Source organism: Ursus arctos, unplaced genomic scaffold (genome assembly GCF_023065955.2).
Source record: "Ursus arctos isolate Adak ecotype North America unplaced genomic scaffold, UrsArc2.0 scaffold_14, whole genome shotgun sequence".
Lineage (NCBI taxonomy): Eukaryota > Metazoa > Chordata > Mammalia > Carnivora > Ursidae > Ursus > Ursus arctos.
This window is the reverse complement of record NW_026622808.1, coordinates 18,045,336-18,070,944: the sequence shown is the minus strand read 5'-3', so window position 1 is coordinate 18,070,944 and position 25,609 is coordinate 18,045,336. Positions and strand designations below refer to the sequence as shown.

Below are 25,609 nucleotides of genomic sequence, written 5' to 3'. Positions count from 1 at the left end.
CAGATTTTTGGAGCCCAGACTATTATACATTTTGGAGGCTTTCTGCAAGATGCAGGCTTTAGACAGAATTACCCCTACTCCACAATCAGATAATTAGTCTTATCCTGTGACCGGCCATCTTTGGTTGGATTCCCCAGAAGCAGACTTAAGGTTAGGGGGCAAATGGTTTGTCTCAGGTGGGGGATGGTCCCAGGAAGCACTGGAGAAGACAAGGAAAGGAAGTCAATGCAAATGGCATTCACGAGCAGGCCACAGATGTGGGCAACAGTGTCAGTCCCATTGGGAAGCTCTGGGAGACAGCACAGAGCACCTCAGTGCTGGACGCCTGGGTGTCTCAGTGGGTTAAGCATCTGTATTTGGCTCAGGTCATGATCTCAAGGTCCTGGGATCGTGCCTCACATTGGGCTCTCTGCTCAGTGGGGAGTCTGCTTCTCCCTGTCTCTCTCCTTCTGTGCTCTCTCTTTCTCTCACGTAAATAAAATCTTTTTAAAATTTTTTTAAAAAGAACACTTCAGTGTTGTCCTATCTGAGGAGGGAAGTAGATGGGGCACTTGTTATCCAGCTCTGTTCTATCGCTGGCTGTAGGATGCTTGATCCTGGAGTAAAAACCCTCAACACTCCCAGCCTACCCCCTGCCCCTGCCACAGGCTAAGTGAAAGCCCTCAGGCGTGGAGTCACAGGGGCTGCATCAGGACCCCGTTGGGGTTACTCTATGGGGTATAAGTAGGGCATTGACAGGATTGGGTACCTCAGTTCTCCAGGAAATGAATCACTGGGTTTCAGGTGGCAACCAGTGTTTAGATGGCAAAGCTTATAGAAATAGCGAACAGTATTCATAGACTCCTTTCCACACAGAGCGGGGTTTCTCAGCCTCAGCCCTATCGGGCAGATAGTTACTTGTGGGCTGTCCTGTGCGCTGTCCAGCGTCTAGCAGCACCCTTGCCTCTACTCGCTAGATGCCAGGGGCACCCCGCACGTGCACATGAACAAAAACGTCTCCCAACATTGCCAAGGAACCGCCGGGAGCAAAATCACCCCGGCTGGAGGACCTGAACTAGGAAACTTTGGTTTAACCTTCTTTCCAGATGGACATTTTCTCCTTACGTGCTTCTCTTTTCACCCTGGCCCCACACATCCTGAAATTCAGTCAGGGGATGCTATACACGGTGCTGGGGAGCGTGGGTTGAGCAGTAGGCGGAAGGCTGTTCAGATTCCCGCCCTGGCCGTCAGTAGCTGTGTGACCTGGGCAGATGATCGCGGAGTTTCCGTCTTTCTCTTCTATGAAACCACAGGAATAATGTGATGTACATTCCATGTTCTGGTGACGATCAGAGAGAAAGCATGCCAGGTGCTTGCTGATGTCCCTCTCCTCCTCCTCCCCCTCCCCCTCCTCATCGCCAGATACATGTAAAGCACTTCAGCAGGTCCGCTCTCAGAAATGTGGGCATTTTGGATGGGCTTGGCAAAAGAGGGACATCGCTCCCGCATCAGAGTCTAAATCCCCTTTATTTTATCCCTGGATCAAGTGCCGGTGGGCTCTGTGGTCTTTAGAGAGAAGCCTCCTGGTCGTTCTCCCTCCTTCTTGGGGACCATTTTTTCAAAATATATTTTATTAATTTTTTTTTATTTTTTTATTTTTTTAAAAGGTTATTTATTTATTTATTCGACAGAGAGAGAGACAGCCAGCAAGAGAGGGAACACAAGCAGGGGGAGTGGGAGAGGAAGAAGCAGGCTCCCGTGGAGGAGCCTGATGTGGGGCTCGATCCCATAACGCCAGGATCACGCCCTGAGCCGAAGGCAGACGCTTAACTGCTGTGCCACCCAGGTGCCTCTAAAAATATATTTTAAAGGGTACCATGTTTTGAAGCTCTGGTCAGTAGCTGCTGTGTCAGCCAGTGCGACTTTACTCGTCTTCAGAGTCTGCATTCCGGTCACCTTGGCCAGCGTCAGGACTGGTCCGGCGTGGTTCCTGGCAAACCCAGCTCAGCGAACACTATTTTATCGTGGAAATAGAAAAAGTAGTAGCAGCAGTAACAGTAGAAACGGTAGTAATAACTCCAGCGATAGGTACAAGTAGCAGCAGTAACAGTAGTACGAACAACGATATGGGTGGTCATAGCAGGAACAGCAGGAGCGGTAGGTGTTAGCAGTGGTAGCGGTCACAGCCTAAGTAAGAGTAGCAGTAAGAGCGGTGATGGTAGGTAGGACCAGGGACAGTAGCAATGGTAGTAACAGCCGGTAGTACTCAAAGTAGCAGTGGTCGTATTGCGAGCCCAGAGGCCCCGGGCTTTGTGCATGTTTATCAGCATTCTGAGATGGCCACTGTACTACACCTCCTTCACAGGTGAAAATACGGAAATCTGGCAGGTTCGGTAACACACCCAGTTAGCGGAGGGGCCAGAATCTAAGTGCAGAACTCTCTTCTTCTAGAGACCAAGCTCTTTTTTTTTTAAAGATTTTATTTTTTAAAAAGATTTATTTATTTATTTATTTATTTATTTATTTATTTATTTGAGAGCGAGAGAATGAGAGAGAGAGAGAGAGAGCATGAGAGGGGGGAGGGTCAGAGGGAGAAGCAGACTCTCTGCTGAGCAGGGAGTCCGATGTGGGACTCGATCCTGGGACTCCAGGATCCTGACCTGAGCTGAAGTCAGTCACTTAACCAACTGAGCCACCCAGGTGCCCCAAAGATTTTATTTCTTCATTTGACAGAAAGAGAGAGAGAGAGAGAAAGAGAGCACAAGCACGGGGAGTGGCAGGCAGAGGGAGAGGGAAAAGCAGGCTCCCAGCTGAACAGGGAGCCCATCATGGGGCTCCATCCCAGGACCCCGGGATCATGACCTGAGCTGTTGGGAGTCACTTCACTGAGCCACCCAGGCACCCCCAGAGCCCAAGCTCTTAAGCACAGTGACACATGATCTCCGGGCAGAGGAGACCTGCCCCTGCCTACATCCATCTGCGCAGCCATTCATTCATTCACTCATCACTCACTGAATAAATATTTGTGGGCACCTACTACGCCAAGCAGTCTTCTGGCGATTAAGAGCCGTTACCAGGCAGACTGCGAGGGGCGCTATGGCGCAGATTCAGACAGTAGGATAAGGAAATATTGAGAAGGGAGAGATGAATTCTGACGTGGCTTCGTAAAAGTTGATTTGCGTTGGGGTTTGAAGAAGGGCAGAATGTAAGGAATCTGATGAAAGATGGACAAGGCAGACAGAGAAAACAGCTTGAACCAAGGCTTAGGGGCTGAACAGCACAGACAACATTTGGGAACAGGGAGTGGGTAAGATTTCACGGAGTTACGGCACAGTATGAGAAGGGGAAGGTGCAGGAATGTCAAGGACAATTCCTTTCCCCATTCCAGAAGCATGGCAGGCATATCTCAGACAGAGACATTTCTCTCCCTTTCCTCATGTGGAGAAAAAAATAAGCTATTGCCAGTCCGGTAAGTGGCAATCATTTTGTCCAAACTGTGTGTCCATCCCTCAATTCACAGGACCACCAACAGAGTGGACGGAAAGAGCAGAGATCACAGCTCTGAAGACCACCTCTACAGCAACTTTGACCACTACGGTCTCTACTCCCACTTCCAGAATGCTGACTCTCCTCGGGACATCAGGTAAAACGGCCAGCACAAGCACAAGAGGAACGATCATTACAACCCCAGATGTTTCCCCTGATGTTCTAGAGATGACAGCTTCATTGGCCACCAGACCTGGAGCAGAGATCAGCATAGAGCTTCCCAGGACAACCTCATCTGTTTTCAACAGAGGGTCAGAAACCTCACCCTCACTGGTCCCTAGTTCTGAGGCAAGGAACAGTCCAGCTGTTCCAACTCTGACTGTTTCCGTTGGTGAGCCAGAGACCACAACCTCACGGGTCACTCATCCTGCAGAAACCAGCTCAACCGTGTCCAGGGAAACCCTAAATGGTTCCCACAGTGAATCAGATAGCACACCCCCTATAGCTACCGGTTCTGGGGAAGAAGTCAGTTCAGCTGTTCCAACTCTGACTGTCTTCCCTGGTGTACCAGAAATGGTGACTTCACTGGCAACTAGTCCTGGGGCAGAGACAAGTATGGTCATTTCAACCCTGACTGATTCCCAAGGTAAACCAGGGACCACTGCCTCGTGGGTCACCCATCCTGGGGCACAGAGCAGTTCATCCATTCCAACTCCAGATGTCTTCCCTGGTGAGCCAGGGCTGGTGACCTCACGGGATACTAGTTCTGGAGCAGAGACCAGCCCAGCTGATCAAACTCTGACTGTTTCTCTTGGTGAGCCAGATACAACAGTCTCCCTGGTTACCCATCCTGGGGCACAGACCGGTTCGCCCATTCCAACTCCAACTGTCTCCCCTGGTGTGATAGGGGTGGAAGTCTCACCAGTCACCAGTTCTGGGGCAGAGACCAGTACAATATTTACAACTTTGACTGATTCCCCACATGAACCAGAGACAACAGCCTCACGGGTCACCCATGCTGGAACAGAAGCCATTTCCACTGTTGGAACTTTGACTGTTTTCCCTGGTGAGCCAAATACAAGAGCCTCAGGGGCTCACTCCACAGAGAACAGCACACCTGTTTCCAGAATAACTCTACATTTTTCCCAAAGTGAATTAGACACCACACTCTCAATGGCTACCACTCCTGGGGCAGAAGCCAGCTCAGCCACTCCAACAATCACTGTTTCACCTGGTGTACCAGCTATGGTGACCTCACAGGCCACTAGTTCTGGGACAGATGCCAGTACAGCCTCTTTGACTCTGACTGAATCCCTGCATGAATCAGATACAACAGTCTCCTTGGTCACCCATCCTGCAATGTCCAGCCCCAAAGTTCCCAGGACAACCCCGAATGTTTCCCATAGTGAATCAGACAGCACACCCTCAACAGCCACCAGCCTTGAGACAGAAGCCAGTTCAGCTGTTCCAACTACACCCATCTCCCCTGGTGTACCAGATACGGTGACCTCACAGGCCACTAGTTCTGGGACAGATGTCACTATGGCTATTTCACCACTGACTCTTTCTCCTGGCGAACCAGCAAACACAGTCTCGTGGGTTAATCATTCTGGAGCCCAGACCAGTTCTTCCATCCCAACTCCGACTGTCTCCCCTGGTGTATCAGGGGTGGGGACCTCACTGGTCACTAGTTTTGGGGCAGAGACCAGTGCAACTTTTCTAACTCTTACTGATTCCTCGCATGATTCAGAGACAACAGCCTTATGGGTCACCGATTCCACAAAGACCAGCACACCTGTTTCCGGAACAACTCCAGATCTCTCCTATAGTGAATCAGATATTTCACTCTCAACAGCCACCACTCCAGGGGCAGAAATCAGTTCACCTTCGGCTTCAACCATCTCACCTGGTGTGCCAGGATTGGTGACCTCACTGGTTACCAGTTCTGAGGCAGAAACCAATACAACTTTTTCAACGCTGACTGATTCGCTGCATGAACTGGAGACCACAGCCTCATGGGCCACCCATTCTGAGAAAGAAGCCAGTTCAGCTGTTCCGACTCTGCCTGTTTCCCCTGGGGAGCCAGATACAGCAGTCTCATTGGTCACCCAACCTGCAGAGACCAGCCCAACTATTCCCAAAGCAACCCCCAGTTTTTCCCATAGTGAATCAGATACCACACATTCGATACCTACCAGTTCTGGGACACAGACAATTTCAGCCACTCCAACTCGGACTGTCTCCCCTGGTGTATCAGGGGTGGAAATCTCACTGGTCACAAGTTCTGGGGCAGAGACTGGCACAACTCTTACAACACTCACTGTTTCTCCAGGTCAACTGGAGACCACAGCCTCATGGGTCACCCATTCCGAGACAGAGGCCAGTTCAGCTGTTTCAGCTCTGCCTGCTTCCCCTGGGGAGCCAGATACAGCAGTCTCTTTGGTCACCCATCCTGCAGAGACCAGCCCAACAGTTCCCAGGACAACCCCCAATGTTTTCCACAGTGAATCATATACCACACCCTCAATGGCCACCAGCCGTGGGGCAGAAGCCAGTTCAGTTGTTCCAACTCCAGCCGTCTCCCCTGGTGTACCAGATACGGCGACCTCCCAGGTCCCTAGTTCTGAGACAGACGCCAATATGACTATTCCAACTCTGGATCTTTCTCCTGGTGAGTCAGTGACCACAGCCTCGATGGTCACTCATTCCGGGGTACAGACTAGTTCAGCCATTCCAGCTCCAACTGTCTCCTCTACTGTGCCAGAGCTGGTGACCTCAATGGTCACCAGTTCTGGGGCAGAAGCCAGTACAACTTTCACAACGCTGACTGTTTCTCCAGATCAACTGGAGACCACAGCCTTGTGGGTTACCCATCCTGGGACAGAAGCCAGTTCAGCTGTTTCAACTCAGACTGAGTCCCCACATAAGCCAGATATAACAGTCTCATCGGTCGCCCATTCTGCAGAGACCAGCCCAACTGTCCCCACAACACCTGCAGTTTTTTCCAAAAGTGAACCAGACACCACACACTCAGTCACCACCAGTCTTGGGACGGAAGCCAGTTCAGTTGTTCCAACTCCAGCCATCTCCCCTGGTGTACCAGATACGGTGACCTCCCAGGTCCCTAGTTCTGAGACAGACGCCAACATGACTGTTCCAAGTCTGACTCTTTCTCCTGGTGAACCAGCAACCACAGCCTCATTGGTCACCCAGTCCAGCGCCAAGACAAGCACAAGTTTTCCTGGCTCCACTGCTTTTCCTCATTTACCCGAGACCATAGCCTCACCATCCATCCAGCCCGAGTCGGAGACTAGTGCAGCTCTTCCAACTCAGACTGTTTCCCTCGGTCCGGCAGAAATAACATCCCTCACCACACCTGTGACCGAGACCAGCGGAGCTGATCTAGGTCCAACTGTCTCACTTGGTGTCCCTGCAGAAACAGCCTCCCTCTCCACCCACCCTGGCACACACATCAGCACAACTATTTCCACGTCAACTCTTTCCCCCATTTTAGTGGCAACCACAGGCTTACTGGCCACCAGCCCTGCATCAGATGCCAGCACAGGTGTCCCAACATTGACTGCTGGTGTTCTGGGGCCTGTCAGTACCCCTGCAACCACTGGTGAGCCTCACACCTTAACCTCCTGGGGCACAGAACCCTCACCACCTGTCACCTCAGGTGGACTCCCTGAATTGGCCAAGACTGTGGCGGGGAACACTGTGACTTTGATAACATCAGAGACCCCAACACCACCTAAAACCAGTCACAGAGAAGGACTGAGTACGACCACTGTCCTGAAAACCACAACTCTTGAGACCACTAATTTAGCTGCTACAGGCTCAGGCCCCATCCCGGCAGAGACCACAGGCGCCTCCAGTACATCAGCAGGAAGTCCCTTTGTCCCTGAGACCTCAACTGGGATGTCCACCTTGACCTCTCTGAGTGTGACTTCAGAAACAAGTAAGAATGACTTTTTTTACTGTGGTAAAAATGTATACACACTGTAAAATCAGCCGTTCGGAATGTACAATTCAGTGCCATCAGTTATAGTCACAGTGTTGTATAAATATTATCCTATCTTTCTCCAACACTTGCCACCCCAAACAGGATCTGTGTACCCACTAGTTTTCCTTCCCCACTTCCCTCAGCCCCTGGTAACTCTCATCCACTTCCGTCTTCTTGAATTTGCCTATTTTAGGTATCTCACCTACGTGGAATCACACAGTGTGTGCGTGTGTGTGTGTGTGTGTGTGTGTGGCTTATTTCACTGAGTGCAATGTCATCGTGTTGTAGTGTGTATCAGAACTTCGTTCCTGTTTATGGATGAATGACTTTCCATCGTATGGCTGGACCACATTTCATCTGTCTGTTCGTCTGTTGATGGGCACTCGGGCTGTTTCCACCTTTTGGGTACCGTGGGTAATGCCGCTATGAATGTGGGTGTGCATGTATCTGGTTGAGTCCCTGTTTCCAATCCTTTGGGGTACATACATAGAGAAAGAGTTGCTCAGTCATGCAATGTACTGGTTCGTTAGGGCAACAGTAATGAAGTACCAAACCCCAGGTGCCTGGAACAGTAGAAATGTATCCATTCTGGAGGCTGGAGGGACCCTGAGAGAATGCGTAGAACGTGAACCTTGGAGTCATCCTCTCTGCAGGGGGTGGTAAGGGAGCTGCGGTATTTATCCACCAACTCCCATCGGTCATTGCTAGTGGGGTGCTCCCTGGGCCTGTTCCCCCAAGATGAAGAGATGCAGGTGCGACCGTGTGCCGAAATGGTAAGAGCCGAGGGGAAGTGGGAGGAGGGTGACCAGCTCATCCTGGTTTTCCCAAGACTGTCACCTTTCCAACTGGACGTCTGCATCCCAGGAGCTCACATAGTCCTGGGAAAACTGAGATGGTTGGTCACCCTGTGTGGGAGGGTCTTGAACAGCAGGCCAATCTAGGCTAAACCCCAGCTCCGCGCTGGAGTTCAGGCGTGTCCTTGGAGCCTTCCCTCCCACCCCCAGCCCGGGCCTGACTCAGGACTGGGCTCATTTACTCTTCCCACCTCCACAGCTGCAGCTCCTTTCTTGACGCCTTTTACTGTCAACTTCACAATCACCAACCTGCATTACACAGAGGACATGGAAAACTCGGGCTCTGAGATATTCAATGCCACTGAGAGAGACCTGCAGCACCTGGTGAGAGCCCCCTGCCAATGCTCACCTTGTCCCAAGCCTGCCACACCCCAGAGTCTTGGCCCCTCCAGCTCATCACCCTCTCATTCGTTCCCAGCTCAGGACTCTGTTCAGAAACAGCAGTGTCGGTTCCCTCTATGCTGGCTGCAGGCTGACCTTGCTCAGGTAAGGCTTCTTCCAAAGCGCCGACAGAACCCCAATTCTCTCCCTTTTTGGTCCTCCACATCCCAGTCAACCACAGCCTTGGGGCTTTGCCAAGACGCAGCGTATCATAGTGGACCCGAAGTGTCCGGGTTTGAACCCTTGCTCTCCCATTTGCTAGCTCTGTGACCTTGGGCAAGTTGCATAACCTCTCTGTTCTTCAATCACATGATCTATAAAGCAGTGATAATCTAGTGTCTTATTATTGAGGTTATTAATCACTCATTGCAATGCCTGGCCCATCGTGAACACTCGATAAGATCCCATAGTATTAGCCAGTGTAGTATCTTTGCCAACTGCGTCCCCAGAATCCCTGACACTCTCCCTGCCCCAGCTCATATGTACCCTATTGGCGACAAATCCTGGACACTGCAGTTCTGCAGTATATTCCTGGAAAAGAGATAGGGACCTTCCCAAAGGATGTTACATAGAACCCAAGGGAAAAATAAACCAAATGTTGAATATGGTCAGGATATATTGCAATTTAAAAACTCCAAAGTAGACCTGAACTCTACAGAAATGGCCCGTTTTCTCCTCTCTGCCTATGCCCATTTGGTGTCCTCTGAGGTCAGTGGGCTCAGAGCCCTTTCCTTTCATTTCACGACCCTAGGACCTCTCCTTGGGGTCCTGCATCCAGCCAATGCAGGTCATCCTGCTAGAGACGTGGGTCCTCTACTCACATGACATCACGAGAAGAGGTTCCTGGAGTGTTACAGACCAAAACCGTCCTAAATGAGCTCCACCCACCACACCTACCCCATCACCCCATGAGATGGGCGAATCAATCAGATAGTATTGCCCATATAATATGCCGCCCAGAAAGCTACGTGATGTACGTGTTTCCATTCATTTCATCTTCACAACAATAGGATTATTATCCCACATTGCAGAAGAGAACACGGGGGCTCAGAGTAGTCAAGTTCCTTGAGAGGAGCTAGGATTGGAACCCAGAGCTTCCAGTTTTTGAGTCCCTCCTTTTAACCGCGATACAGCAGTACTCAAGACCACTGGGCTCAACAGCTTACATCCTTACAAGTACTCAGAACTCCAGTGAGCTTTTGGACTTGAGGGTTGTATCTGCCAGTATTTACTGAATTAGAAATTAAAACAAATGTTACAAATATGTATTTATTAATTCATTAAAAGTAATAAATCTATTACATGTTAACACAAGTAACATAATTTTTATGAATGGCAATAGTTCCTCCCCCCACCAAAAAAAAGCATAATAAGAAGAGAGCCATTATTTACATTTTTTGCAGATCTTTTTAAAGTCTGGTTTAGTAGAAAACAGTAGGATATCTGCTTCTGCATTTAATCCTTTACAATATTTCACTTTGTGGCCTCTGGAAAACATTTCACAGTATACTCCTGAGAGAATAAAAGTTAAAATAATGTCTTGGTATGCATATGAAAATATTTTTACTTGGTGGATTCTCTGTAAGAGTTTAGGAATACCGGGAGTCCCTGAGCCATACTGTGAGAACTATGCTTTAAGGCTTCAGAGGGGAGGGGGGTGGGGGAATGGGATAGGCTGGTGATGGGTAGTAAGGAGGGCACGTATTGCATGGTGCACTGGGTGTTATACGCAAGTAATGAATCATCGAAGTTTACATCAGAAACCAGGGATGTACTGTATGGTGACTAATATAATATAATTTAAAAATATTATTATAAAAATAAATAAATAAATAAATAGCGTGGATAATAACAAGAATTCCCAGGCACGGGAAGGAGGGGATCTTTCTTCCTGTAAAGCCCCTGTTCTGGGTGAATCACTGTAGGTTCAGCTTAAATTCAGGACAAAAGTATTTTTGAACTACATTGCCCCATATCACCTCTTAATTCATTTTCTCTGTTTTTCTCCAAACTTGGTTGCCTGCCCCAGAGTTGCTCCCAAGCAGCTGACCTCAGCCTTGGGATTCACCAACTTGAAACAAAAGTCTTCCCTTCAGGGCCACAGGAGTGACTCACTCACCTCCAAGGTCTTCAGTCCTTTGCTGTTCCCTTCCATACGCTGCCTGGGCTCAGGATTCTCATTTCCTCCCTGGGAGGTCCACACCCGCAATCTTCTGGCCCCCGCAGGGCTCTGTACTTACCTTCTTGAGTGGACAGGGACTGGGCTGGGTGCTGGTAGTTGAAACAGTGAGCGTGAACCAATTAATAAAAAGATTGGGGAGCAAAAGAAGAAAACCAGGTACAGAGTAGGCCTGGAGAACACTGCACTTAAGGTGGGGTGGTCTGGATCCCCATATGAGAGAGAAAAAGATGTGTTTGAGACGGCAGGTGAAACCCGGAGAAGACCGCTAACGTAAACACCACGGGGTACAATTGAAGGAAGGAGTTGTCAAGAGTGCCCCACTCTCAAGTGTCTCTGCACGCCCCTATTCCCGTGTCCCTCCTTCCCCAGGGCTGAGCAGGACGGAACAAGCACCAGAATGGACGCAGTCTGCACCTACCGCCTAGATCCCACAGGCTTCAGGCTGGACAGAGAGAGGCTGTACTGGGAGCTAAGCCAGCAGACCTACGGTGTCACGCGGCTGGGCCATTACACCCTGGACAGGGACAGTCTCTGTGTCAATGGTGAGTACCTCCATTGCTGTTGGGGTCTCCTTGCAGTGCAGTTTCTCAGTACCTGTGTTTATAGTTTTGGGCCAACCTAGAATTTCCATGGGGAATTCTCTTCCATCAGAACAGCCACAGAGCAACATCTCTCCCTCCCTCCCTCCCTCCCTTTCTCCTTCTCCTTCTCCTTCTTCTCCCTCTCCCTCTTTTCTTTCTTTCTTTCTTTCTCTTTCTTTCTTTCTTTCTTTCTTTCTCTTTCTTTCTTTCTTTCTTTCGTTCTTTCTTTCTTATAAAACTAATATTTATTTTGTACACTGTCATTTTAAATATTAGAAGCTTTGAGAATGAAAGTGGTTTTGGGGGGGGAGTGTTCTTAGGACCCTTCTTATCACATTATTTACAATACAGAGCTTGCCTTTTTCTATGCCAGGATGAATTGTCATATTATTTTCTAAATTTCAATCAGACTCTAGCATTTTACCCTGTGTGCTTTCCGTATGATAAACTATCTCTGAAAATTTCATTCATGTGAAGTTTTGTTTGCCGATGTCACTTCCTTTTTTGTTACAACTCTTCTTGTGAGTGCTGGTAAGTGTGTCTTCACTACATTCCTCTGGTTGCACAAATGGAGTCTCTCGAATATCAGCAGGGTGAACATTCCACGGTCACTTAATTTGTCTCCAAGTCCTACTATTATTTGTTTTTATTTTATTTAAGTTTTTAAAAAATTCCAGTTAGTTAGCAGACAGCGTTCCATTAGTTTCAGGTGTGCAGTATAGTGATTCGACACTTTCATCCACACCGAATGCTCACAGAACAGCTTCCAAGGTCTGGAATCCAGGCTCCCTGCATCGTCTTCTTCATTGCAGTGACCTTTCACAGAAACCCAACGGGAGCCTGAACCCATCAGGGAAGGAAGAGGGTAAAGCGAGCCCACGGTGGCTGCTGGCGTTCAGTCCTCCCCAGCAGCCAGCGAGTTCCCAAGGTGGTGACTGATCTGCTTCTTTCTCTTTGTCGTGACAGCCCGTGGCCCTTTGCTCGTCCTCCAGGGGCCATCCGGACTCCACCCCACCTGAGAATCAAACCTAAAGCCGTTAGCCATGTTTTTAGCAGTAAATCCCTCCTCGGCAATGCTCTTAGCAACAAAACCCACAGTAACACCTGCACTCGAGGCTCATATTTATGGAGGGATGCCTGTGATCCGGCACGTTGAGTGTGTTATGTTTGACAAACCTGGCCCAACACTCTGACGTATTGTGTATATTTTACAGAGGAGCAAGCAAGGCTCGAGGAGGGAAATCTGCTTTCCCAAGATCAGACGACTGATAGAAGTGGTAGCATCAGGACTCAAACCCTAAGTTGCCTCTAAGGCCCTGAAGAGACCCCCTCGCTACTAGGCTACCCTGCAGGCTAACCCGGCTAGAACAAGCCTCAAATCTCAGGATGGGAAGGCATATCAAGGAGCTTCTAATACAACCATTTAAACTAATGCTCAATTAATTATGTCCCCACCGTGTTGCCTTTGATACTGTCTACATTGTCTTTCTATCTGGATTAAAACCTGTATTATATTTCAATAGTCCTCGAGAATGACTTTAAGCTGTAACTGACAGCGTGGCTTTGGGTGATTTACGGGTCTTCCTTTAAGTGCTGCTTCTGGTTTTTTGCTCACCCTGTGGCCCTGGGCAAGCCAGGCAACCTCTAGGCTTCAGTGTCTATTTTTAGAATGGAATTTTAAAAAACGTCATTCAAGATTATTGTAAAGGTCAAATGAGGTAAATCCGGAATAAGTAAACCACAGGGCGGTCTCCGCTAGGTCCAGTCTCGAAGAAGAGTTTCATTTCCAGAAACCCGGTCAGACCACCAAATATGCAATAGGTCTGAGTTTTACTTGTGTTCCTTACAGAGCATCAGAGAGGATTCAATCCATGACCCAGAACCATATGTATTCAAACCCTCTTTTCCCCATATCCCTCTTACTCTCCGGCTTTATACTCTCTGGTTCACTCCCGCGTCTCTCTGCCTGCCTCACTCTCTCACCGTCATGATCTCAGTTCCACATTACGGAAGTCCAGGAACTACGTCCCAGATCACGCTGTCTCTGAAGTGTGGGGTAGTAGGATACACTCAGAGATCAAGGACAGAGTTATATTTAATTGGCATAAAAAACACGAATAAGGCCGGAAACACTCCCATAAAGTTGTTGCTGGTATCATTTGATGAGGTCGATGTGGTCCCAGGCACCTAGTGAACCCTGCAAGATGAGGGGTATTTTGGTCATCATCGTCTTTGTGGTTGATGACCACGAGGACAGCACAGCGGGGAGCACGGGAGTTCGAGGCAGTTAACTCATAAAGACTTGACAAGTCTCAGAGAAAGCACTTGAGAAAGTTCGTGTTGTGTGTTTCAAGTCCTACCCCTCACCCTTTTCTTAGCCTCCTCCCACCAGCTTACTCTTCCTCTCTGGCTCTCTCTGCAGGTTTTAACCATCAGTACTGGATCCCCACCACCAGCAGTAAGTCACAAGGGCCCAGATACCCCTGCACCCCTGGGACACTTCGTCCCTATGCCTGTTCCCCCCACCACCCTCCGGGTTCTCAGCCCCAGAACAGCGCCAGACCACCCACTAGCGATGCAAGCTCCTGTCAACAGCCCTGTCCTCTCATCCTCTCACTGCTGCATGATTGGGCCCAACAATTGATATTCATGTTGTATTCTTTCATTCCTTCAGCTCCCCTGACTTCCACGTCTTCTCCGGGACTCCCTGCGTCTCTGCCTCCCACCTCCAGCTCTACAGGTAGGAGTCTACCCTCTGAGTCCCATGAAACTTCAGCTCCTGTTCTGGTTGGTGAATCTCTGCATGATGGGGAATCTCTGGGTGGGACCCTGCTGCCCACCCAGCCCCAGCCTGTCCCACTGTCTCCCTTGCTCCCTCATCTCGGGGCATACCAGCCTCATTTCTGTTCTTCCAGGGACCAAACCTTCTTCCCTCCTCAGGGCCTTTGCTCTCATTGTAACGCGAATTCAGCTCTGTTCCTGGTTTCTCTTGGTCTTTCGGATTCAGGCCGGTTGGCTCTTGCTCAGGCCTCCTCCTATAAAGCAGCATTTCCCCATATCCCGCACATGGGTGGGATCTAATCGCTATTCTCTCTCTATGAGCATTTCCGTCATGGAAATGACTACTGTTTGGATTTCTTGACTGCTCGAGCATTTGTGGCCTAAGGTCTGAGCACAGAATGTCTTGGTCCCTCCTCTTCCCACCAAAATGTCGATGACAGGTCGGCCTTTGGACACTCTGGGATGAGAGGATCGAGGTTTCCTTTTGAGCTGACATGATACATCTAACGTGGAGCCCCCCTCTCCTCCCTTGGCTGGCTGAGGAGGGAGAAGATCCCGGATGACCTATCTCAGGCTTCACCCACTGGCTACTACGGACAGAGAGACGGCACCAGTCCCTTCCCCCTGACATACAGCTCAGGCCTAAGACTGTGCTGGGTCTCCCCTTCTCTCCCTCCAGCTGCAGGTGTGGGTCCCACCCCGGTGCCATTCACCCTCAACTTCACCATCACCAACCTGCGCTGCACCCCAGACATGAGGCGCCCAGGCTCCTTGAAGTTCAACTCCACTGAGAGGGCCCTGAGTCACCTGGTAAGAGCCTGACCATGCCTTCCCTGGCCTGCCTTGTCCTTGAGCCACCCAGTCACCTCAGCCCCTCCCGCTCACCTCTCTCCTTCCTCCCCAGCTTGGTCCTTTGTTGAAGAACACCAGGATTGGTCCTCTGTACTCTGGCTGCAGACTGACCTTGCTCAGGTGAGACGTCCCTCCCCTACAACATGAAGGCTTGCACTGTCACAAGCAAGTTCACCTGGAGGTCAGGACCTGAACAGAGCAACTAGAAGAATCATAAATGGCTGTGGCCTTCCAGGAATTCAGATAGAAGGCATCCACTCTGGCTGAGTGTATCAGAGAGGGCTTCCTGAAAGAGGTGGCTGTCAAATAAAGGTCTTAAATTACTTGGACAAGCAGAGCCATGGAGCATTCATGCTCCCTAGTCAGAAAGGGCAGCACTGACTCATTAGGCAGACATGAAATGAGGTACCTCAGGCCATGCCCTGTGACAGGTGCTAAGGGCGCCGAGAGAATCAGTCAGGGGCCTTCGCTCGAGGTACCCACAGTATAGAGAGGACAGCAGCCATACGGACTTAAAACCGTAATGGGAACGGGATTAGTACAATGATAAAGCACTACACGGAGGCCACAGGAGCCTAAAGATAGACTTTCAGTTCACTGTGAGGGCGTAGAGCGGACACAGGCTGGAGAAGGTGACGCCCGAACTGAATGAACATTAGCCAGAAGGAACTTCGGCAAAGGTATTTCAAGGGGTGGCTTATCTCTCAGATCTGTGGGCACCATGGATGTCAGCAGAGCCTTGCTGTGATATCCTTTATCCTAAGTAGTGCGCCGGTAGATACGGGGATGGGAGGGTTGGATGTGAGGATGGGACAGGAGGTGGGGAAACCTGGGGGATGTCGAGCTGGACCTGGATGTGGCTTGGACTAGGGAACCAAGGACAGGGGAAAGTCCAGGATGCTTCCACCTGTTTGGCTCTACATGTTTGGCTCATCCATGATGAAAAGGTCCCAGAAAAGAATGCATATGAGGAACCAGACAAGACCCAGTAAGAAAAACGTCATAAAACCAACGCTGGGGCCGGGGGCGGCAAGATGAAGGCGAGAGCTGAACATAAGTCTCCCACATCTCAGGACGCCCCTATTCCCATGTCCCTACCACCCTAGGACTGAGAAGGCTGGAGCAGCAACTGGAGTGGACGTCATCTGCACCTACCATCCTGACCCCGTGGGCCCCAGGCTGAACAGAGAAGAACTGTACCAGGAGCTGAGTCAGCTGACCCACGGTGTCACGTGGCTGGGCACCTACACCCTGGACAGAGCCAGTCTCTACGTCAATGGTGAGTGTCTGTGCTGCGGCTGGGGTCTCCAGTCCCATGCTTCTTTATGCCAGTAGTTCTCAACCAGGATGATTCTGCTCCCCGGGGGGCATTAGCAATGTCTGGAGATATTTCATGTCATAACTGGAGTGGCACTAGTGACGTGCAGTGGGTAGAGGCCAGGGGTGCTGCTAAACATCCCACAATACACCGTGCAGCCCTCCACCATGAAGTATCTAGACCAGACTGTCAATAACGCTGAATTTGAGAAATTGCTGTGTACACATTTACAGTTCTGATGCAAACCTAGCATTTCCTTGGGGACTCATTTTTGAATGCTTACCACACCATGGGAGGCTGATTTCCTTTTCCTTTCACCTCCTGGATGACATCTTCCTTCCTCCTTATTTCCGCTGCTTCCCATAGGAGCCTAACCATAGCGTGCAGACTCTAGGGAAAGAAGTGGGTGATGCAGAACTCTGTGGCTGAGGTTTCTGAATGGGCAGCAGGTGACATTGCCAGCCCTCACCCCATGTCATTCTCTCCATCATGACAACCAATATGCTAAGGTCCCGCGGGCCAGTCAGAGCTACACACACCTCATGAGATGACATCACACTTAGCACATACTCCCTGAATAATAACTACGTACACAGCGCCACTGGCAACAATCCTCCTAACAGCAGTGTGAACGCCGGGAATAGTAATTATAATTGTGGCTGATTCTTTTGTTTTTTTTTTTTAATATTTTACATATTTATTTGAGAGAGAGCACAAGCAGGGGAGCAGCAGGCAAAGGGAGAGGGAGAGGCAGGCTCCCCGCAGAGCAGAGAGCCGGAAGTGGGGCTCGATCCCAGGACCCTGGGATCATGATCTAAGCCGAAGTTAGATGTTTAACCCACTGAGCCACCCAGGCATTAATTAGGGCTAATTCTTATCGAAACGTTCTTATGTGCCAGGAATTGTGATAAAGTCTTCGTTTGTATTATCTCATCTTGATCTTACCCAAAATGCCGTGAGTGTTTATAGTCATTCTTACAGACGGAGCCATCTTGCATTCAGACAGGAAGTCATTTGCCCGAGATAATCCAGCCATCATGCATGACAGAGTCAGGACTCCAACAAAGCAGGATTGAATCTAAACCGCAAGTCCCTAACCACAAGGCAACACCGCAGATCCCCCAGAAAGAGAAAGCCTCAAATCTCAGGACAGGAAGGGCATGAATGACCTCTAACCTAACAATCTCACCCAATGCTTGATTAGTTATTTCCCCTGTATACCAACTTGGAGATTTCCTTAAAGCAAAGGCTAAGTGCTTGAGGGTTGGCAAGCGTCAGACCTGTTTGATGGTGGACAAGCTGAGCAACCGCTCTAGGCTTTAATAGCCCATTTTCAGAATGGAACAAACATACATACCATGCGGGATTGTCCTGAGAGCCAAATGAGAGCGTTCAGGAATAACCCAAGTAAATGGCAAGGCTCCTCTGGTCCCGTCTTCCCTCCTACCCCTCACAGAGCATCCAAGGAGGTGACCATGACTCAGAGAAACACTCATGAAAAATTTTCTTTTCCCCAATTCCTTTCAGACTCCAATTTTTATACCACCCATCTGACCTCTAATTCTCTTCTCATGTTCATTATCCTAGCCCATTTCCAAAGTTTCTCTAATATTCCAAATCACAGGTACATCCCCTCTCCTCCGTCTTGTTCACTTCCACAGACCACTCTCTCAACCTGCCACAATTTTGTCACCTCTACATCACAAAAAAAAAACCCAGAAACTAAGCTAGAAAGAGAAAGTCATACTATCATAAAATTTTTTGAAGGGAGGGAAGCTGAGAGAGCAGGGATGAAGTTACCTTTGTGGATTGAGAGGACATCAGTAAGGCTGGGAACACACTTGTTTGTCAATTTGTCTCATTTCCGTGTCATGTGTCGTTTAGCATTATTTCTGGTGCGTAGTACACTCCCAGTAAATAGGGACAGCCCTTACTATTGTATTTTTATTTCGGCAATAATAACAGTGATGATGTTCGTCATTATTTGCAAAGGACAAAGCACGTAAGGGTACTGAATAAAATGTAGTCATTATTGTTCATTTATAAATCTCAGCAAGTTTGTTAATGAATTTCATCTCTAGGCCTACCTTCTAGGCCTTCTTAACTCTTACCCGTTATAACAGTCCTTTACTCCTTCCTGCAGGTTATAACCATCGGTACTGGACCCCTACCACCAGCAGTGAGTATTCAAGACTGGGAAATTTCAATGTCCACTGGACCATTATTCCCCAAAGCACATTCTTCTGGAGAGAACCTGCCAATGCTCCCTTCCTAAGTGTCCAGCCTCCTTAAGTGTATTATGAAGATAATACAAATGTCTCCGAGGAGCCCCAAACTCACCCAGGGTTTTGCTCTGAGTCCAAAGAGAAGCCCAAATTCTAATGAACAGCTTCTGTCCCACATTCCTTCGGGATGAGACTTAATTTTTCCCATGTTGTTTTTTTTTTTTTTCTCAGCTCCAGTGACTTCTACATTCTCTCCAGAATCTTCCACGACTCTTTCCCCCATCCTCAGCTCTACAGGTAGGAGTCTGCTCTCTGGGACCTGTGAAACTTCAACTCCACATGGTCGAGTTGCCGTCAGCCACCTGGCCTCAGCCTGTCCTACTCACTCTCTCCCTCACTCTCTGAGCTTTGGCCACATCAGACACTTGTCTGTTCCTCTAGTGTCCTCACCTCTGTCTGGCCTTTATACCAGCTCTTCCTGGAGATCAGCTGCACCTGGCACCTTATTGCTTTTCAAATCTCAGCTCAACCATCACCTTCTTTGAAAGACCCTCCTAGACCTAGTTATGTGCTATTTATGGCCCATGGGTTTTCCCTATCCACCACCATAAGTATTTTCTCATGGAATTGACGACTGTTGGCTTTATTCAGTCTTTATGTATTTGTCACCTTGAAGCTGAGCATCTAGTCTGCACTTACTTTATCTTTATGGATGGGATGAATGGATGGACGCAGCGACCTTGTATATGTCCACATTTGTGGATTCTATTTCAACATCCAGAAAATCACTCGGGATCTCAGTCATGAATTTGGTTCTTGCTCTGTCTCTTCATCTTCCCCAGATGAGGGCTCTTGAGTCTCCAGGAACCTGCACGGGGGCTCGATTTATGTCGGGAAATCTGTCTTACTCCAACTCTTAAGATTTATTTTAAAAATTGGGTCTATGGGTATTTTTCAAGCTGACGTCATGACTCAGGCTGAGCGTCCTTGACCTTGAATGCTGCCATGGAAGTCTGGAGGTGTGGGATACAAGCTGGTGTCCTGTAATTTGAATTCTGCCTTCTGGCATTCTGTGTTTCATGGGTCATGACACTGCAAACTTTTTACAAGTTTTAGACAGAATGCACACTCTCCACGTCCTTACTTCTCCACCCTGATCAACTCATCCATTTCTGTGACAGGCCTAACTCCTACAAGCTTGTAGATACGTGAAATGTGCCATAGACCAAGTCATTCCACAATGATGACATCATTTTCCTATAGACACATTCAAGATTTCTTCTTCATCTGTGGTTTTCAGAAGTTTGAGTATGATGTATCTGAGCATGGCTTTCTTTCAGTTTATACTGCTTGGGATTTTTGAAGCTACCTATATCTGAAAATGTATGTTTTCAAGAAATTTGGGATAGTTTTAGCTACTATTTCTTTTTTTCCCCCAGTTATACCAGTGTCATTTGTTTAGAAAATTTCTTTCTCCATTAAATTGTATGGGTACTCTTGTTGAAAATCAATTCATCGTAAGTATGAGGATTTGTTTCTAGACTTTCAACTATACCCCACTGATCTACATTTCTATCCTCATCCAGTATCTTACTGTCTTGATTACTGTAGCTTTGTCTGCTGTAATTTTCTTTTTGTGTGTTTTTATTTAAATTCCAGTTAGTTAACATACAATGTTATATTAGTTTCAGGTGTGCAGTACAGTGGTTCAACACTTCCGTACATCGCCCGGTGCTCATCACAAGTGCCCTCCTTAATCCCCATCACCTATTTCACCCGCCCCCCCACCTCCCCTCTGGTGACCATCAGTTCTCTGTAGTTGAGAGTCTGTTTCTCGATTTGCCTCTCTATTTTTTTCCCTATGCTTGTTTGTTTTGTTTCTCAAATTCCACGTATGAGTGAAATCATGTGGTATTTGTCTTTCTCTGACTGACTTATTCTGCAGGCTCCATCCGTGTTGGTGCAAATGGCAAGATTTCATTCTTTTTTTTATGGCTGAATAATATTCATATACATACATATATATATAAACATATATACACATATGTATGTGTATATATATATGTATTTACATTTATACGTATGTTACATCTTCTTTACCCATTCATCCGTCGATGGACACTTGGGTTGTTCCCATAGTTTGGCTATTGTAGATATGCTGCTATCAACATTGCGCGCATGTATCCTTTGAATTAGTATTTTTGCATTTTGGGGGGTAAATACCCAAGAGTGCAATTATTGGATCATAGGGTAGTTCTATTTTTAACTCTCTGAGGAAACTCCGTACTGTTTTCCAGAGTGGCTGCACCCGTTCGCATTCCCACCACCAGTGCAGGAGGGCTCCCCTTTCTCCACATCTTCGCTAACACCTGTTGTTTCCTGTAGTTTTGATTTTAGCCTTTCTGACAGGTGGGAGGCGATCTCTCATCGTAGTTTTGATTTATACCACACCTTGTTTATCCACTCACACGTCAATGGACACTTAGGCTGCTTCCACCTTTTGACTGTTGTGAATAGTGCCGCTATGAACACGGTTGTATGAACAGAAAGGTATCTATTTTTGCGTCAAAAAAGACATTGTAGCTGTGCTGTTTATTTGTTTGAGGGACTGGGGCAAAATTTACTTTCTCTGAGCCTCAGTTTCCCCAAGTGTGAAATGGAACTGGTAATACTTAACTCTCAGGATTGTGGCGAAGGTAAGCTGAGATCTTGTAGATGTGTGCCTGGTACAAAGTCTAGCACACGGTTGCTGTTCCTCAGATGAAATTTGTAAAGGGTATCGTCACCCAGTTCAGACCTCTGGCCTTTATTTCTTCATACCCTAATCCCAGGATGACCATACAGTTGTTTTTTGTTTGGTTGGTTGGTTGGTTTGGGGAGGCACTTTTGACAAAGAAAGGGAAGGTTGACATTAATAGTTATGTGAGAGCCACATGACTGTCCGGGGAAAACCAGGAGATGTGGTCAGTCCACGTATAATCCACTCTTCAAAGATGGCTTAATGAAACTGAGGCAGGAGTCACTCTCACAGGGAACAGGCTGGACCACTCAGCAGTTGCACATTCTCTCGTGGCCAAGTCAGAAGACTATGCTGGATCTCCACCCCAGGGGGCAGTGGAGTGACTTTGCTCCTTTTCCTCCCACCAACATGTCTACCAACTGTTTGTCCTTACACACATTGGGCTGAAAGGTTGAGGTTCTTTTCGCAGCTGGTGTCATCCATCCAGTATAGAGGCCCCTCCCCACCTGTAAGTCTGGCTGGGCACAAGGGTGACACAGGTGGGGTGGTAACCCTTGGATCTGCTGCTTACAGCCATCCCAGTCAGAGAGCATAATGAACCCTCTTCTCCCTTTCTGGCTGCAGGTGTGAGCCTGTCTCTGGTGCCCTTCACCCTCAACTTCACCCTCACCAGCCTGCGCTACACAGAGGACATGGGGCTCCCAGGATCTGAGCTATTCAATGCGATAGAGAGGACCTTGAATCGTCTGGTGAGAGCCCTTCCAATGCCTACCCTCCAGTGCTACTTTTGTCCTGCCCAGCCCCTCAGCCCATCTACTTACCTCCATGTCTTCCATCCCCAGCTCAAACCCTTGTTCCAGAACAGCAGCATTGGGCCCCTCTATTACGGCTGCAGATTGACCTTGCTCAGGTGAGAACTCCAGGGTACACATACAGGCAACGTGCCTGCTGACCACGAGCCGGGCCACCATCCCAGGGACGGCTGACCAGTCTGTGTCACATTGTGTTCCTAACCAGAGAATGCAGAATCGTCTCAGACTCTCCTTTCCAGGTGACAACGTTGACCTTTTCAGAAAGATCTTTCTCTGGGAACCATCAAGAAAACGACAAGTCAATCATGCCGGCTTTACCACAGGGAGCCCTAGTTTTCAGCCAGGAGTGATTTCCCTCCCAGGGGATATTTGGCAATGTCTGCAGACATTATTTGCTGTCGCACCTCAAGGGTGGGACTTGCTACTGGCATCTCCTGGGTGAGGCCAGGGGTGCTGCTCAATATTCGACGAGGCAGAGCACGGTCTCCCGGGACCAAGAATTCTCTGACCTGAAATGCGTACGATGCCAAGGTTGGGAACCTTGCTCTAGGGGATGCATGATTCTCTCCCCTGCTTGTGTCACATTTTGGCTAATGATTGGCCTGCCTGGAACACCTAGCCAGCCCGCCCTTGTACTGTCCCCCGGCAATGACCAAATCCTGCTTTCTGACCTCTCGGAGGTAGACTTGGGATCAATCTGAGTAGTCACGTACAGTGGTTACACAGGTTTATTTAGAGTCTGACAGGCCTAGCTCCCCTACTTCGAGGCTGTGTGACCCCTACAAGGTACCTGACATCTCTGTGCCTCAGCCTCCACACCTGTTGATCGGAGTGTCTCAGTTGGCTTTCTTGTGCAACACATTTAGCCTATGATTCTGCTGGATGGTGATTTGGCCTGGATTCTGCTGGGAGATTCTCCTGCCCGAGCTGGCTCACCTGATCTCAGATGGGGCTCATTCATGTGTCCGCAGTCAGCTGTGGACTGGGATACCTTGGTTCTCCTCCACCTTGTCTCATCCTCCAGCAGGCTAGCTTGGGCTCACTTACATGCTCAGAGCTCCAGGAGCCGCAAGAAAGGGCGAGCCCTGTGGCACACACGCTTTCCAAGCCTCTGCTTGCATCGCATTCGTGACCGTCCATTGGCCGATGCCAGTCCTGTGGCCAAGCCCAGATTCAAGAGGTGGAGACACAGACTCCGCTTCTGATTGGGGGGAAGAATCTGTGGCCAGTTGTGTGAACATAACGAGAATTAACCTGAAAGGTGCTTAGCGAAGGAACTAACATATAGAGAGCATGCAGTAAATTATTCTCGACATTTCCTAGACCCAGGTGCTGAGAATTACTCTTGCATGTGGGAGCCCCCACGTGTACACTTGGGTCAGCTTACCCCTGTGCGAGATCTCCCAGTCACTGACGTTTTGTCTGAGGATGGATTGCTCTCAACTCCAAAGATATCATTGTTCTCCAGCCACCATGCCGTGCCTTCCCTTTCCCCTGGCCTTGAGATTTCTCTGGCTCTGGGATACCACATAGCCCCATGCCCTTCTCCACCCCAGGCTAGCTGCTTGGCCTCACTGTTTCTGTCAAAAGGCTCAGTCTCTCTCACTGCAAGGTCCATGCACTAAGAACTTTGTGTCTATTAATGCCTAATACAAATGGCTCCCCTTTCTTGAGCACTTGCTAGGGCTGTGAGGTCTGTCCTGTTCACCTGATAGATGAAAAACTGAGCCACAGAGAGGATGAGAGACTTATCAGAGTCACCCAGCAACCTAGCAGCAGAGCTGGGATTTAAGCAATTTGACATCGCCTATTTTTCACCCGGTCTAAGTCCCCCCCCTCGTGCTTCTGTTGTTAGCGTGTAGGTTGCCTTGTTATGATTGTCATTTTAAAGCTCCACAAACATCCTCTGTGCTCAGGGACCCTGGTTGTCCTATTCATTTCCAGTCCTCCTCCAACACCAAGGCCCTTCCAGCTTGCCCACCAGTCCTCCTGCTTTCTCTGTCACTTCCCTCAGGGAGGCTTTTCAGGGCCCCCCCCCCCCCCCGGAGTCCCCACCTTGCCGTTCTCGTGTCCTTCCCTGCCCAGGCCTGAGAAAAAGAGAACAGCCACTGGAGTTGATGCTGTCTGTACTCACCGCCCTGACCCTGCGGGCACTAAGCTAGACAGAGAGAAGCTGTACTGGGAGCTGAGCCATCAGACCCATGGCGTCACCCAGCTGGGCTCCTTCACCCTGGACGAGAACAGCCTCTACGTCAATGGTGAGCAACCTTTTTGTAACCACAAGTCGAAGCAGAGAATCTGCCCCCAGGAAGGGATGTGGATTCTCCGCTTTGCCACAGGACCCATCATATGTATTATTTTCTACCTGAGCCATGTCCCTTGATGAGTCAAGGATCCCCATAGGCCCTCCAGTTCGCAGACCCCTTTCTTCCCTTTGTATCCCTGCATTTCAGGGCTGTGATTTACATACTTGTCTAGGCCACAAAGTCTTTATTCAGACTGATGAAAGAGGATATCCCTCTTCATTGGCTGAAGTCAATGACGATTCAAGCACCTGGCCATCTTTCTCCCTGTCAATATCTCAAAATCCCCTCTGGACCCTGAAAAGCACAGTTGGCAAACCCATTTCTAGAAATATTGGTATATTTATCTTCCCCAATAAATTGCAAACTCATGAAGACAGGGGGACTGAGTCTTTGATTTCTCAGCCTTTTAGGAACAAGGTATAGCTACCCCTGAATCATAATTGTTGAACTATGTAGACTTAAGTCTTTGTTGGGGGTAGGGGCTGGTGGGCTTTGGGCTGCATCTCGGACCTCCCTCCCGTGCTTGCATTCCAGTTCTCCTTTCCTCATTTCAGGTTACACCCACCAGACCTCAGCCCCCACATCCAGTGGTGAGTACCCACAGCCCTGACAACCAGATGCTCTCAGCCCCTGGTGAACAGCCACTGACCTCTTACCCCAGGGCCTGAGGGAGAGAAGAAGCCAGGAGACCCTCTCAGTGTCTCAGGGTCTTTACTTGCCAAGTGGGAACAGTCACACTCACAAGGTCATTGTGAAGGTTGAATGAAAGTGTACAGAAGCACACAGTACAGGCGCTACTGGGGAATGCAGTATGACAGCTGCCACTGGGCATGTGACCTGGGCCAGGCAGAGGGGGGAAGATGTCAGTCAGGTGGGGTCCCTCCCCTCACCAAGTTCCAGTGTATTGAGAGACTGGAATTGAATGTGCAGTTACAATCGACAATAATGATAAAAGAAAACCATGTCATTCAGCACTTAGACATGCCATGCCATGTACTCCTGCTTTTTAATTTTTTTAATTTTAATTTTTCATTTTGAAATAAATACAGATTCATAGGAAGTTGCAAAATGTAGTACAGAGTTCCCTGTGTGCTTCACCCAATTTC

The 25,609-nt window shown here is 48.8% G+C and overlaps 1 protein-coding gene across 1 annotated transcript in view; it reads left to right on the top strand.

Annotated features, from left to right (window-relative positions):
• Window positions 1-25,609, top strand: part of MUC16 (mucin 16, cell surface associated) — a 108,419-nt gene that overhangs the window by 32,806 nt on the left and 50,004 nt on the right. Inside the window, 15 exon segments of the mRNA XM_057311252.1 lie at window positions 3,500-5,493; window positions 5,578-7,426; window positions 8,210-8,244; window positions 8,476-8,649; window positions 8,744-8,811; window positions 11,258-11,430; window positions 13,892-13,927; window positions 14,930-15,060; window positions 15,155-15,222; window positions 16,209-16,381; window positions 18,564-18,599; window positions 22,010-22,134; window positions 22,228-22,295; window positions 24,283-24,455; window positions 25,058-25,093. Coding sequence (XP_057167235.1) covers window positions 3,500-5,493; window positions 5,578-7,426; window positions 8,210-8,244; window positions 8,476-8,649; window positions 8,744-8,811; window positions 11,258-11,430; window positions 13,892-13,927; window positions 14,930-15,060; window positions 15,155-15,222; window positions 16,209-16,381; window positions 18,564-18,599; window positions 22,010-22,134; window positions 22,228-22,295; window positions 24,283-24,455; window positions 25,058-25,093 — 5,139 coding nt within the window.